The sequence below is a fragment of the Hippocampus comes genome, unplaced genomic scaffold (assembly GCF_001891065.2).
Source record: "Hippocampus comes isolate QL1 unplaced genomic scaffold, H_comes_QL1_v1.1 scaffold259, whole genome shotgun sequence".
In the NCBI taxonomy this organism is placed as follows: Eukaryota; Metazoa; Chordata; class Actinopteri; order Syngnathiformes; family Syngnathidae; genus Hippocampus; species Hippocampus comes.
In genome coordinates this window covers 287383-303136 of record NW_017805147.1, presented here as the reverse complement: position 1 = coordinate 303136, position 15754 = coordinate 287383, and the positions used below count along the sequence as shown (strand labels likewise).

The 15754-nt window shown below is 46.9% G+C and overlaps 1 protein-coding gene across 13 annotated transcripts in view; it reads right to left on the bottom strand.

Annotated features, from left to right (window-relative positions):
- gphnb (gephyrin b) overlaps nt 1–15754 on the bottom strand; it is a 52046-nt gene that overhangs the window by 8814 nt on the left and 27478 nt on the right. For 4 of the 13 annotated variants that reach the window (XM_019867957.1, XM_019867945.1, XM_019867947.1 and 1 more), the window contains exons 8-13: nt 15217–15489; nt 14797–14931; nt 7239–7280; nt 4310–4384; nt 1905–2045; nt 797–853 (exon numbers count right to left, since the gene is read on the bottom strand). In XM_019867957.1, coding sequence (XP_019723516.1) covers nt 797–853; nt 1905–2045; nt 4310–4384; nt 7239–7280; nt 14797–14931; nt 15217–15489 — 723 coding nt within the window. The remainder of the gene's footprint in view (nt 1–796; nt 854–1904; nt 2046–4309; nt 4385–7238; nt 7281–14796; nt 14932–15216; nt 15490–15754) is intronic. The other 9 variants (XM_019867950.1, XM_019867951.1, XM_019867952.1 and 6 more) reach the window with 5 other exon arrangements.

The window sequence follows — 15754 nt, the reverse complement described above, 5'->3', positions numbered from 1 at the left end:
ATCCATTTTAACATCTTTGTAGAACTTTGGATACATTTTAATTGAATTGGGAGGAGGGGAACAAACTTACCAATATTCATATTTCTTTTGAAATGGTTCATTGTCATTCTCTCACCACACGATGCCGATAGTTCTCCGTTTAACACAGATTTTTTTTTTTTCACCGATGTAAAACTTCCCTGGAGTGACATCAACTGGATGAGTCAGACAGTGAAGTGCGAGGTGGATTTGTTCCAGCTAAAACAACCCTTTACCTCTCCTCCCCTCCCTCACCGCCATCCAACTGGGCACCAAACAGCCAAGGTGAGCGGGCGGGAGGATGGCTGGGATGAAGAATGAGAGGTCATGGATAGACGCAGACAGTGTCGGACTGGTCAGGTGACGGGATGAGCGTGACGCGGCCCTACGGCCCGTAGAGGTAAATAAGCACAAACAAGAAGCACAGAGTGGACAGACTTGGCTAAAAACTACACAGAGCCGAGGACATTGCAGTAAAGAACTGGAAAGAGGAGGAAACAAAGACTACTGGAGTGGCCTGATGGCAACTACTTGACAGACATCCAACACACCAGACATTGCTAGTGAAAAGCAGACTCACGTTAACCGCGGAGACAGATGGACAAAGCGAACAAAGAGACAGACACTCAGACAGCCTTTGCATGGAAAGAAAGAACAGATACAGAATGAGAGAGAGAGAGAAAGAAAAAGGAGACACAGAGCGGGGCGTTTGTTTTGCGCGCTCCTCGCAGGAGGGTGAGGCAAAGGGCAGCGGGGCGGGTGGGGGCGGGATAGTTACTCGAGAGCTGAAGGTCCTCCTGCGATCATCTTTAAGCCCCTCCAACCTACACTGGAGCTAGTGGAGATAAAGCATCGAATCACAGGCATCAGTGCATCTGTTCCGGCAACCGCAACACCACCCACCCCCACACAGACGGACAAACAGAGACAGGACAACCCTATCAGAGGAGCAATAGAGGAGGAGGAAGATGATCAGGCTGGACTGGATGGATTGACTGCATACCGGTGGCGCTTTGCGTTAACAAGCAGAATGGTGCTGAATGATTATTTCATATCGAGGTCCTGATTCCTATGCACCGTATCAAATATCCTTGAATGCGTAGATGCGTCTCAAAAATGTTACATGGTGACCGAAAGCCTCTTCTAAATATGGGACACAAACTGTCGGAATGCTTCGTGTGCTGAACCCTCAGCGCGGAGACGGAGTCGGGCTGGGAGCCTTCTCCAGCTACAATTGTTGGGCCATCCCAGAAGAACTTGTTAGACTGTTAAAAGTCGAATACATACTTTAACTCACCATCACAACTCTGTCATAAACCGTGGACCCGCTGTGAAGGACTTGCCATCGTGTTAAAACTATGATCATTTTCTGATAAATACAAAAAAAAAAAAAAAAAAACTCTTTTGTACAGTACGAATTTCATAAAATAAAGGCCCCGTTAATAGCTTGTCTGAAACTCCCAAACTGTGGTCTCTCTTCAGTGCAATGCATTTATGAAATCCCACTCGGCCAACTCTCGCTGCACTGACATACACCAATCTTAATGGTGTATATATTGACCCGTTTCACACCAATATCGTTTTTTGCTTTCTGTGTTCTAAAAGACTTTTTTTAAGTCACACCAGCACAGCCTGTAAATCGTGAGAAGAGGAATGAGAGGAGGATGGGGGGGGGGGGGCTAAAAACACAAAAAGCAACACAGATCACATATGCAGACACTCGACTGCGACAGACACGATCACAGGCCTTGCGCTCCACGGTTACAGAGTGGAGCAAATGGCATTAGAAGCAAACTCACTATGAGAGCTACGCTAAGCAAGCAACTTCAAACATCCCCCTCAGGTATCGGAAAGTCAAGCCCTCAGCTGGACCACGGCAAGACAACCTCAGTGCACGGGTGATGTGATGAAACAAATAAAAGCTCCGGAGAGATGACGACAAAGACTCCACCATCGGAGAGCCATGAAAATAGGGGAAGACAGTTGGCGTAGGACGATGGACGCCGTGGCTCGAATATGGCGTGTCGCTGTGAGGATGTGATGTTGCACATAGAGAGGAGGGGGGAAAAAAAATTCACGCTTGTTACTAATTAACCCTTGATCACCCCTCCCCCCAACAACTGGAATACGTTTCAATAAAGTATCAGAAGAGAGAGAGTGGGGATGCAAATGTGAACACACGCACACATCATGCACACAGAAAAACAGTTCACGAGTGAGCAAAATATGATGTGAAATCACCGGAAACAGTTGATTGCTACCTACGAGCGTGTGGGATTGTAGTCAGACAACGCTCGGGAACCTTTGCCCTGTATTCATGGGATGCTGCAGCATGTTTGTCATGCTGCGGTGCACACGCACGCTCATCCCGCAGCATGTCAACCTCAATCATTGCCGCAGGAAGAGCCCAAAGGTGGCGAAAGACTTTGGACCCATAATACCGGGCCCCATTAACGATTCCGTTTAATGTGATTCAAGGGTCCCTCAGATTTGCCCTTTCCGGCTACCTCGTAGAATACAAAACAGTGAGCGTGGCCAGGTCAGGGAGACGGAGGTGGCCGGGCTTCACAGAAATCGATAGCGCTAATAACCATCCGAGTGAGGAGACGCTGCAGGAAATGATGAGATGTAACCGCAGCCATGCTAAGATCAGCACAAAATTAAAGGGGCTGCCGAACAGATTATGCAAAAAAAAAAAGGGGGGGGGGGGTTTATTTGTTCGCCCGGGAGGAAGAGGAGGCCAGTGTGTGACAATTCAGCAAGTGCTCTTTTAAAGCGGCCTCGCCCCGAGAGAGAGGAATGGGAGCGATGGAGGACAACGTGTGTACTGACAACGATCTGCAGCCAAGTTGCCCTCCCTGGGCAGTGGCGAAAACAACCCGGGAGGGGAAAAAACACAAACTAAACTTCAGGTAAGAAGAGCTATTGCAGAAAGGACATCGACCGACTGAACAGGGATGGCGATGACTGAAAAATAAATGCGAGTAGAGATACACGATGTGGACAAAATAATTGAGTCTTGTATGGTTGTATTGATAAATCTGACCCGCCATTACAAAACCCATCGGATGTCGCACAACCACTTTTTGAGCTGGAGCCCCCCCCAAAACAAAAATGTGAAAAATGATTTTTGTCCACATAGTGTAGTTTTAATGTCAGGCTCAGGGAAGGAGTGTCGTTGACCACGAAAGGTGGCGGGGGATGCACATGACAGCTTTTGGGGGGGGGGAAAAAAAAAATCTACATCAGGGGACTGAACTTGTTGAACTTTTTGTTGCAAGTCCTGCTCACTTAAATGCCATGTGCATCACCAGCAACAACACACACCTCCCCTCTGTGATGCGTTTTGTGAAAAGCTCTCCGGTTATAGTTGATGTCAAAATGCGCATCTGGTTGGAAAAACAAAATATCATCTCCAGAGCACATGACCCACAGCAGGTGTAAGGAGAGTAAACCTTGTCGCGAAATGACTTACACCGACAAAAGGGGCACATCTTGATTAAAGATGTACAGGAACAAAATTTGATCGCCGGCTAAATTTGTAAATTTGCTTGAAGAAAAAAAAAATCCTCTCAAATTTGTATGGTTATTTATCGACTGTGCTAAAATAATATCAGTCAAAAACTTGCAGTATAAGGAGGAATTTGTGACATCCTCATCTCAAAGGTAGGTTGCATATGTGTCTTCTGTGCAGGTTAAGTGACATCTTCTACGCTCATCCAAAATGGCGAGGAAGGCTATAAGAAACGTGGTTCTGAAGAGTTCCTGCTAAAATCAGGTCATATTTTCAAGATTAAATCAGCGCCACCCATCCCTCTTGGACAAATTCATGGTAACATTAATATGTTAAATGTGTTACGATAGTGCCGACTTGAAATGAACATTTGCAACAAGCAACGAGATTTAAAGTGTCTCCAATTGCCAATATAAATACTATCAAATCGCTAGCGCGGCGGCTAACTGACTAACTCCTTGATGAGATTTCCATCAAGGGCTTCGCCTCCAAATACTAATTACTATGTGCTTTGTTGTCAATTTTGACACATTTTTGACTGATCTATATATGTCAAAAAAAAAAATCAAACCAATTAGAGACTGTTTCTTTGTAAGTGAGCGAACTTACAAATTCAGCAGGACATCAAAGAATCATTCCCCCCACCACCACCAGCACTGGAGATGCCAAATGCTGCATCGGTGTGTGTTATGAGCATGTCGGGTGCTACGGTGGGATGCCAGTGGCCTGCATGCCGAGAGATCGGAGAAGAGGTTGCTAGAAGGTTAGCGGGTTTACCTGGTCCAAGGTAGAGTACCTTGACTTGAGCGTGATGACCTCATCCAGGTGAGCCCTGAATTCTCTCCGTGAGGCCTGGGGGAAGCCACAGGATAGTCACTCATCTTCATGACACACACAGACACACGCACACGCGAGCAGGGAACAAGCGAGCATGACCGTTAGCAGCTTGGACAACCTACACTATTGTGTTAATAAAGCCCTTGGGGGGAAACGTGGAACAAACAAGCTCTTTTCCAAACAGGCACGCACATACGACACATACAGCCAGAATCAAAAGCACATCGACTAACTTTTGTTTCAGTTGCCAATAAGCCGCCAACACGGCAAACAGAACCAGGACAGTGCGTGTGTCTATTTCCGATTATTGACCCTGTTTGTTATTATGCGCAACAGAGAGAGTGTTCATAATCGCGCCTTTGCATAGCGAGAGACGACGAACGCCGAGCGAGAGCCCGAGCTAGCGAGCGACGGCGAACGACGAGAGAGCACGAACTAGCGAACGACGGCGAACGGCGAGAGCACGAGCCAGCGAAATAGCGAGCGATTGCGAGAGAGAGTGCAAACTAGCGAGCGAGCCTCAGCAGTGGAAGGTAAGTGGCGGTCCAACCTACAGGGTCCTGCACGAGCTACGAGCTAAACCAACTGTTGCTAGCTAAACCACGTGCTGCTAGCCAAACCACGTGCTGCTAGCCAAACGACCCCCCTCGCCCCGCAGTTCAATATCCTGTTACACCTTTTGACATCCTCAATTTCCGTGACTTCTCACCTCTTGCTGGGGTGCCTATAACTTCTCCGCCATCCATCCCTTTTAAACGCGGACGGTTTTCACCCCAACAAACTCGGCAGCAGAATCCTGGCAGCAAACGTCCAACATGCTATTACCACTCCTCAAATTGACTAATCACAAATTGCACACCTGCGCCTTCCTCTTCCTCTACTCTATTCTACTACCACCTCACAGCACTTTCCCCCTGCCATAGCTCCCTCTACAGGCCCCAGCTGTCACTGTCACCGTCTACTCCTGCTGCATTCCTGTCAACCTCGGCTAATAGCTGCCCTCATAAATGATTACGATTCCCCCGACAAAGCAACAAAAACCCTTCCAACAGCTTACCGCGCATGCGCACATCATGTTTTATCAATCCTACCTTACGCAGCGATGAAAAAAATATACGATTGAGGATTAGTTTTGCTGGTTTGCTATGACTATAGAGGGCTCCGTCCTTTTAGCAATTACCCACAATGCACTACCGGCGGCCATATTGGAAGGCTGTTATAAACAAGCCATACACGAAGTCTATTCGTTGCATTGTGGGTAATTGCTAAAAGGACGGAGCCCTCTATTGTAGCGATTGACAACTGCATTGTTGTTGGCTACCAGCCAAAATTGTTTTTGTGAGATCGTTTCACAATTTTTTTCCCCGTATAAAAGTTGTAATACGTCGTACATGATTTGAAATGATAAAAAAACGTATAAAATACGGGGAAAACGTACAAGTTGACAGGTATGCTTCTGCCATCTACCACATTCAATCCATCATCACAGCCAGACCCCCTCACCACTCCAATAATGAGAGAAAATATTTTAAAATGTCAAATGCAAATCTCCGCCCACTGCCCCATACATCTCTTCACTGGCTCCCATACATCACAAAATCCTCAAACTGGCTCTCTTTAACACCCGCTCACACAACAACAAAGCACTCGTCTTACACAAATTCATAACTGACAATAACCTGGACTGGACATCACCGAAACCTGGCACAAACACTTGGACTACTTTTCACTCAACCAAACCAATACCCCTAGATACACCTACATCGACGGTGTACCCAGCCTAGTGCCCGAAGAGGCTCCAGCATGCCCGCGACCCTTATGAGGATAAGCGCTTCAGATAATGGATGGATATATGACTGCGCGTATGTATGTGTGTGTTGTATACAGGCTTATTATCACACGGCTACAGGAAAATCGATGCATTATGATAGCGGCTTTGTTAAGCGTCGGCGCGGTCATGCCTTTTATCAGCTACGGATGACAATCACTGGGCTTCGGGCCAGAGTACTGACAAGCTGCTGCGCACTTCTAGCACAAGGCCCAAGCTGCTCTTTGGGGTTGACAGAGCGGAGTGTGCATACATGAGAAAGTCAATATTCAACTTTCAAACTTGTGTGAATGGATGTACAGTGGGTCCCTCGGTTTATGACGGCGTTCAGTTCCTACTGCGGCAACAGTACGTACTTGAATTTACAGTATACGTGCTGTAGTCCATCACTGGCGGGGACCTTCAGTTGACAGCAAGCCTTCTTGAAACACTACCAGGAGTTCTGACCTACAGTGAAAATCTATTTTAAATTTTAATATTTGTGAAATTTTAATAATTCCAGTTTGATTAATTCCAATCAGATTTAAGCCTCTGTGGGGTTTTAAGAGGCAGATTAGGTCAAATTGATCCTGACTGAAGGCATAGGTACCAAAAGCATGACCTGCCTCTGAACAAACAAATTAAAAAGAATGCTGGGTAAGTTTTCTCGTGTCACATAACCACGGACATGGTCCTTACGACGCTGGACAAACTAGCTCACCGAGAGCTGTTCCACCTGGAAATTTTGTCGCGCCCGCCATAAACGAAGGACCTCCTGAAACGTATTAGTACAAAGCTTTGAAAGGGAGGACAGAAAGGCAAGTTAGGTTGTACCAGAAAGACGCCAGAAGGAGGTTTTACACCGTCTTCACACAAAAACACAAGAGGAGGAACGGTCCAAGTGATGGCAAGTAAACAAACAAGCAGGACAGCACACACACACACATACACAATTGAGGACTGAAGGAGGGAGGAAATCATGCCAGGCAGATGTAAGCTTGGAGAAGGAGATTAGACATGATGAAGGCCCGTAACGATGCATCCGAACGCATGCAGGAGTACCTCGGCAATGCTTAGGGTAGATGAACAGGAGGGGAGCCGCGCCTGGTGCGACACAAAAAAGGAGGAGGAGAAGAGAAAAAGGGTTAACGGACTTGAGCAGGCGGGGACAGAAGCAGACAGAGACTGATGGGTGCAAGTGAGGACAGCACCCCCTGCCTTTAAGAGGTGGGGGGGGGGGGTCGGACATCGGGACGATCGGTCTCTCTGTGACTGCCTCAGATGGGGCACGGCAGCCGAGAGGGGGACAGACAGGACAGGACAGGAGATAGGACAGAGGAGGTCAGGTCAGGACAGCAGGTAGGAGCAGAAAAGGGGTCTCATGCCCAGCATGTTTTGTATCCAATTGGTACCATGTTCAATTCGAAACAATAGAGACTATTCACGAAACCTGCATAAAAAAACATCTACAGGGGAACAAGAAAATTTCCAAGAATGCCCACTTCTATGGCAGGATGCCACTCTTCTGGGCTCAACCAGTGTGTCTATAGCGAAACGTCAGGACATTATTGTGAAAATGTGGACATTGAGGAAATGTGAGCATGTCCCATCTCGACCAGAGTCCCGCTCTTCAGCCTTGACACAAAATTTTTGTTTTACAGTCATCATTTTCCCCTTTCCCTTATCAAGATGCGACAGGTTGTTGTGCTAATAGTAACCACAGACTGTTCTGTATAAATATTGCCGGACAGCTTTACACCCCGTATCACCATTTGGTGACAGACGGTACGTTTGTGACAGGTGCTAAGCGACATATAAACATGGCTTCTGCGAGACATCTGCTCGCCTCATAAAGCACCTTCCTCCAAACCTGACACATTCTTGGCACATTCAAAAGGAAACACCATTTCAGGCAAAAAAAAATAATCGCCAGCGCGGACAGCGAGCTCACTTTGAATTACGACTGACGCAATTAGTTCAAACCAGCGCTTTCATTATGACACTGTCGCATTTTTAGATTATATAACAAATGGCTTTCAGAAAAAGGCACTGTCAAAGAGATAAGAATCGCTCTCCCGCAAATCACAACGCTGTGGATTGTCAAGTGGAACCCGTCAAGCTTAGATAACTTGACGGTGGTGGAGTTCCACAATATCTTACACTCAAAAAAAAAAAAAAAAAAAAATTATATATATACATACATTTGCTTGGTGCAGGTTCAATCACTCAATCGTCCAAGATGTGGTTTGGGGGATGAGAGGCCAATGGACAAACCGGTGAGTGCGTGCCACGGTACGTTGGTCATCTCCAGTACGCCACGTCATCTAGTAACGCACTGCGTTTTGATATTTCCAAAAACCTCTAACCTCTCGCCTTTGTAATTTCATCTTTGGCAGAGGTACCGTCAATGGAGCAGCTGCAGGTAAGCCAAGCAAACCGAAAATCAAAGCTGATGAGGCACAAGTGCTTTATCCTCCAGCACCTTGATTCATTACGGCTGTCTCCACGTCCCAACGTATTAGAGGGGAGTTAGAAAATAGAAATTAATGAGCTCCTGAGCGACTTTGCCAGCGATGGGAGAGAGCGGGCGCAAACGCAGCACATTTGACAACCCCCCCTCCCCCTCCACTTGCCATCGCGGCCCACACGGCCGATGAGCACGCTCCATCCAGCTGGTCAGGCGCTTTCATACGGTCCCGCTTTCATTTCCGGTCTGTCCCTCCTGCGCCTCATTCTCTTCCTTCTTCGCCGCTCACTATTCAGACTCCTTTCCATTGTCTCTCCATCATGCCTCAAGGGTTCGGGTTCAGCTGCTGCAGCGTGAGTAATATTGCGCGGACACATGCAAAGCTAACACGGACGGGCACAGGCACACACTTACGTGCACCATCTATTTATAAACGTGCACACACATCAAAAACACGATGGCCTTACGAATAAATGAGAATGTATCTGTTTACTTTTTGTAAGAAAACACAAAGCCATTGAAGTGCACACATATGAATGAGGGCACAGCGATTTGCACTTCAAGCCCGGAGCAACTTGACCCAAATGGTCTTTCTCGTGTGAGCCAGACAAGGGAAGGGACACACAAAAATCGCTTTTCTTCTTTTTTCGGCTTAAATGAAGAGTATGAGTATTCGACAGTTTCTCAATGGAGAAATGGAGCGTCCCATAAATATTCACAACCTTACAAAATGTTTTTTTTTTATGATTAGTTAGTCGTCATTTAATGTACATCCAATGTTGGACTTGTTTTTACACAATAAAATATCTAGAAGTATGTTCCTTTCGAATAGTGGAAAACATTGCAAACACACCAGAGAAAAGCAGACTGGTCTAAACTGATCACGTCAGACAAGCAGCATCAAGTCAGTTGTGCAACACCCACGCAAATCTGCTCCTTTTAGTTACGGGCCAATGAGGTCGTACTCCCATTCAAATTCAGAGTACAACCACATTGGCCTCGTGGCAAGATAGGTGAACGACCCCCTGAGAGGCCGACAGCTTGCCAAGAAAGACGTCCCACAGGTTATGCCCCGCGTAATCCGAATCAAGAAGAAATATTCTTTGCAGAGCGCGAGAGTAGGACAGAGAGGCCCCACCATTAACAAACGAGGCGCCGAGTGGGAGTCAGACGCATGAACAAGTTTGAAAGAATCAATGGTAAGCACAGCCTGAGTGTGTCAAGGCATTGATGACGTTTATATTGATAAATTATGGCTCCAGCTCTGAGTGACATCATGATTGTGTTGCTTGTCAGCTGATTAAAGCCATCATAAATCCTGAAGATGCTGCTTCAACGCATCTTTTTTTTCCCCACCCCCCCATCTTTAATCATCCATCTCATCACTTTCTATGCCGCTTGTCCTCATTCCATTAGCAGGCGAGCTGGAGCCTATGCCAGCTAACTGCGGACGAGAGCCGGTGTACTCCCGGAACTGGTCGCCGCAACACTCACATTCCCATCTATTGGCTATTTTGTCTCGAACTGACCTAACATGCATGATTGGCTCCCACACGCTACGAGAGCCGAGACGCTGCAGATGCTGACCACGTTTGCCGCGCTGCCCAGTAACGCGAACCGTCTCGAGATACAACACGGAAAGTAAAGATCACCGTCCTCATCCTACAGCCTTTTGCCTCCAGTTGGATCTGTGGTCACATGAGCCGATTACTCAACCTCCTACCTCTGACTCAGGGCCTGCAAGCATCATCTCCCCACTGGCGTCGTCACCGTCACAACCATTTACAGGCACACACGCACGCACACAGATTGATATTTAAAGCCTCCCAAATTAGGCTCACCCACCAAACTATGCACATGCAATGCATCCAGCATGTTACCTAAAAACAGAAAATGCACATGCAACGCATCACGCCTCTCTGCTGATTTCAAAACTTGTAAGCAGCCTATACGCTATGCAGCAGGAAAAACCAACACTTACCATCTCCTGCCTGAACTCGAGACTGAATGAGTTCGGCGGTGGCACACGCACGCCAGGAGGACGCGCATTCTACAGCGAGAGGGCAAGTGCGCATGGCTGTGCGACGGGGTGGGGGGGGGGCGAGAGGGGGAGAGAGAGAGAGAGAGAGAGAGAGAGAGGAGCGTCGACACGCGAGAGGGCGAAACAGCGATGACAGAAAATCAGAGGGCTTCTAGCTGCGGATGAGCAGCTCTGCATGTACGATGCGTGAGGGACGGATGTGGCTTTGTCTCCCTCGCCCTCATGATGCGAGGTGACTAATACACCGAGAGGTGAGCTCGTTGACTCATCGCAAAGACAAGCTGCGGAGTCCAAACCTCCGTCTGCTTGACTTCCATCTTTGTCGCCATCACTCTCCTCTGAATTAGCTCCTTCCTTTCCCTCATCCTCTCTACGTCGTTAACTCTCAACCACGCTCTCTCCTTTCCTTTCTCTTCCCATCTCGTAAATCCTCTCCACCTCCAGCGGGCCAGGAGACGAGCGAGCCTCTTTATGGGCCCGGGATAACGACAAGAACGCACACACTTGCTCCTCTAGTCGAGACTCCGCAAGATCGCAAAAGGAGATCAATACTGTCAGGCCCAAAAAACAAACGTGACATTATTTCGGCAAAAGAAACACAAAAGCTTGTAACGGTTGCCATTTGTCACTTCTAGAGGGCGATAAAAACTTTCAAGGGATGATGACACAGGCTGTGAAAACAAAACAAAACAACAAAAAAAAAACGGATCCGTTAAATCAGGACTGGGGAATCTACCAAGGCCCGCCTAACAGGCATTTGATCCCACCCAGAGTGCAATTCGAAAAACAAATAAAACCCTAGAAGTGTTCTTTAGAAGCTCCAAAACATTTGCCACAATATTTACATCCATCCAGATTTTATAGTACCATAAAAACAGACGAATGATGAAATAAGCTGCATGACTTTTTGAGCACACAATGGCCATGTTTGTGAAGTGTGCTGCTCAGTTCAAATTTTTTTTTTTTTTTTTTTGTGCGTGCATCAGTGGGACAATAATGATCCTTGAACTGAAAAAAAATTCTATTTGAAGTGAATATTTTGCTGTACATAGATTTATTGTGTGCTGCTGATCCTTTTCAGGGTGATCTGGAGCTTTTCATAAAACCTGATCTGGTTGCTAGCCAAATTACAGGAAATGCATCGTAAACAAACAAATGGCGAGTACACACACAAGAATACAAAGAAAAGTATGAGCCGAGAATTAAGCCTTTATCCTTTTGACCTTGAGGCTGATGTGTATTTTGTCCTAGGAAATGACAGTCTATACATATAAATACAGCATACAAGTGCCGTGTCCAAAAAGGAATACAATACAAGCTTAGCCATCCATTGTTCCATTCTCGAAAATGCTTGTAAACATTCGGGTCACAGTTGAGCTGGAGCTTTAGCTCGGATATCTTCAGGTAAAGGGCGGGCACATATAGATAATTTATTCACACACTGAAATTCATTCGTACAGACATCTAAGGCACAGTGACAAGTTCCGTTCTTGGATTAGGAGCCGCAATAGAGTCGCAGATGGCAGATCAATAAACGCTCACACTGCAGCTAGTTGTCCATTCATTAATCATTCATTGCCATCTGCCTGATCTTATCACACAGTCAATCCTTCCGACTTCTTCCCATCAAAGATTCCACGACATGGGCGAGCTGCGTGTGCATTCATTTTGTCCGTTTTGTAAAATATATTTCTGGGAATTAAAGACGAATAGGAATTGCTGCAAATGATTAGCGGTACACTTAAATTCCTGGAATCCCTTGAATGCTTGAATTCTCGTCAATCATTCAAAGCAATTTTCTGCCAAAAGCACATGACGGTACACGTTAAGTCAAACAGTAAACGGAACAAGATGACAGACTGATTATTTCTGAGAATGAAAGAGATATTTCTGGAGTGCCTGACCACCACTCAGGTGTGGGAAAAGTAAGAAGCAAGTACTGCAAATCTTTTGCTGTCAGAATAGTTGTGAAAATACATCTGGGAGCATTTCTACACTTCCGCCACACTGTGTCACACAGTGGTGCTAATTTACAAAAGAAATACAGCCACACTAAGTCTGCGTCCGTGACCCGTTCAGCGAGGGATTTCCGAGTCACTTACACGGCACTATCATCCACAGGCATGTCGAAAAAGACATATCCCAAAATTCTGCGAGCGAGCCACTCTAAATTTCGCCAAAATGAAAGTTGATCAAAAGGGCAAGAGGCGCGCATCATTATTCTTTTAGACTCGCATCAATATTTACTCAGTACAAGTACGACCGAAAGCGGTCTTTGCTCAAAGCACGAAGGAATTATCCTCCATAAAAATTAGAAGAGCCGATTGCAGAAGCGGCGAGTGTGTTGTCTATTTGTTTACAAGGGATGCTACAAGCGCTTCGCGGGAAGGTCGTCCAAATGGGAGGTGGGGGGGGGGGTGCAGACTGAGTTCATGAGGACATCTGATGCAACACCTTGATAAGACTGTTATCAAGGCGTTGCATTGGATATTCTCAAGAAAAAAAATTACTCATACCCTCAACACATAATACAGCAATTAAAGTGACTGTTCCAACTCATTTCCCTACAATTTACTATTCACGTCTGATGGGGAAACAATTGCCAATTCACGGAATTATGACCATGTCTTCGACCCTTCATAAGGTTGACTCAGCATGTTATTTCTTTACTTTTCAGCAACCAGCTTGACTACATTTCTGATTTGTGAAAAAGACAATGAAGTTGCCACACAGGAGACCTTGAAAGTGACTCACACCATGAATGACTTAAATTGTTTACGTCAAACCCAAAAGCATCGTCAGGCTGTCGAACCATCCCGTGTCCAAGCCCTCTGCACCCATATGGTTCATTAATCTGGCGTGCCCATTACATAACTGCACTAAATGCTAACAAGAGTGGAAGGGCGCAACCACCCTCCGACAGTGCGACAGGAAAAGAAAATGGTTTTACGTGAATGGTTGTAGAGCTGCTGCGCGAGAATCGGTGGTTGTTGAAAAAACACGCACACAAGCTTCATGCACACCATGAGACAAAAAAAAAAAAAAAATCGCACGTCTGGCATTGCTGCAGCGATTGTGTTACCTCGCTTGACCCCGGAGTGCGACCTTTGCGTATAGGCAGCTCGAGGCCTGGCGTCGCCAAGCGCGCCTCGTCCTGACGGCGCCCCGTTACAGTCCAAAGAAAACAACCACACTTCAAGGTGGCTCACCAAATGCACCGGCGAACAACGACAATGTCTCCCTCTCGAGGGACATGCTGCGCATACTGTCAGCAGCAGCTTGCAATGTTGGAATTTTCAATAAACATATGTCAAGCTTGTTGCTGTGATTAAAAAGAAAGACCAAAAAAAAAAAAAAAAGCTGGGAGCTATACCGGCGAATGTCTTTGAGCCGTCTGTTGCCAAGCAAGCACCGAGGTGCACATGAGCACACGCAAGCATATGAATGGGCCATGTCCTGGAGGCTGGCTAAAAACGGATCAAATGCAAATAGACAACGATAAGTTGCTCAGGGCTCAGGTAACATAACCTTACAAACTGAATATTAATCAAAATAATGTGTTTGGACGAGCTGGGCTGACCGCTTCCTGCTCGCCACGCACAACTATGGGAACACTCCTCAGAAAGGAGCGAGAGCGATCCCCTCATCACTTTCTGTCAGATGAAGCGCATGCCCTCCCACTACTAACATCCCATTCCATGGTTCCCATGGCAACCCCCTCTTCCATTCCCATGGCACCCGCCTGCTGTCCGCCAGACACATGGCGGCGTGACACTGACACATGAGGTGAAAAAGAGACAGAGAGAGAGAAAGAGAGAGAGGACAGCGTGCGAGAAACAGGGAATGCCCATTGACTTTGTGTAGATATTTTTTAAATCTGTTATGTCAACATGCCGTTTTCGTCAAACGTACTTTGAAACATAACTAATTATCCGTTTTTTTGCATTGGTGAGATGCAACTTACTTGTTTTACATGTCGTTTGTAGGCATGGTCACGTTGGCAATGAGCACCCTCCAACATGGCCGAGAGTGTGCGAGTGCACAATGTGTGTGTGTGTGTGTGTGTGTGTGTGTGTGTGTGTGTGTGTGTGTGTGTGTGTGTGTAGACATACTTTGGGGGTGGGACAGGATGCGGTAGAGAGGCGTGAAGTGGCCTGGGCGCGAGGCGACTCCGAGGGCGTGGTGCTGAGAGAGGCCGTGTCCCTGGGCAATACCTGTACACCCCGCGAGATAATGGCGTCTGGGATCTGAGCTCACGCACGCACACGCACACGCACACGCACACACACATTTTGTGTTACACTCCCGTTAGGCTTGCCCCACCGAAAGACGCTTCTTCCCATAACCAGTTGAGCACGCCCTCGGCCACCACTCGACGACATTTGGCATATACGATTTGCAAACATTTCTCACAATGTTGCAAGTCAAACTTTTTGATTCACCGGATTTGTGAAAATGAAAACAAAATACGCACACGCACCCAAAAAAGTGATCCCAGCCAGAATCTGATCTCTTTTTGCATGTGTTCGTACCTTGGCGGCGATGGATGCTGCGGTGATGTGGGAGGAGGAGCTGTCCTCCGTGGACGCCACGCCGCTGTCTTTCTTTTCCTCATCCTCGTCCTCGCACTGCACGCCCTTGTCCTCCGTCTGACGCCGTGGCGAACTGTTGGGCGGCGGCGACAGAGGCGGCGGCGGCGACGGCAGGTCCTCCAGCTCGTCCGCCGCCTCCTTAACCTTCACCACGGCGTCACGCAGGAGGTCGATGGCGTGTGGCAGCGCCGGCAGGATGAACTGGAAGCATTCCTGTCACGGACACCGACAACGAAGATCATTAATGTTCATAGATTGGACCATGACACAGCGCAAAGTTGGAAAAATAAACATTTCTTGTAAAATTGAATTATCTTTATTCGGTCCGCAGTAGCACTTTATGTTTTGCTATACCATTTCGCTTAATCATGCTAGCATTGAGCTAGCTAACGATATGATCTGATTTGGTTCAACAATTTGATGTGTTAAACACACTAACACCTGAAACATCCACTTAAGTACAGTAACAAAAAAAAAA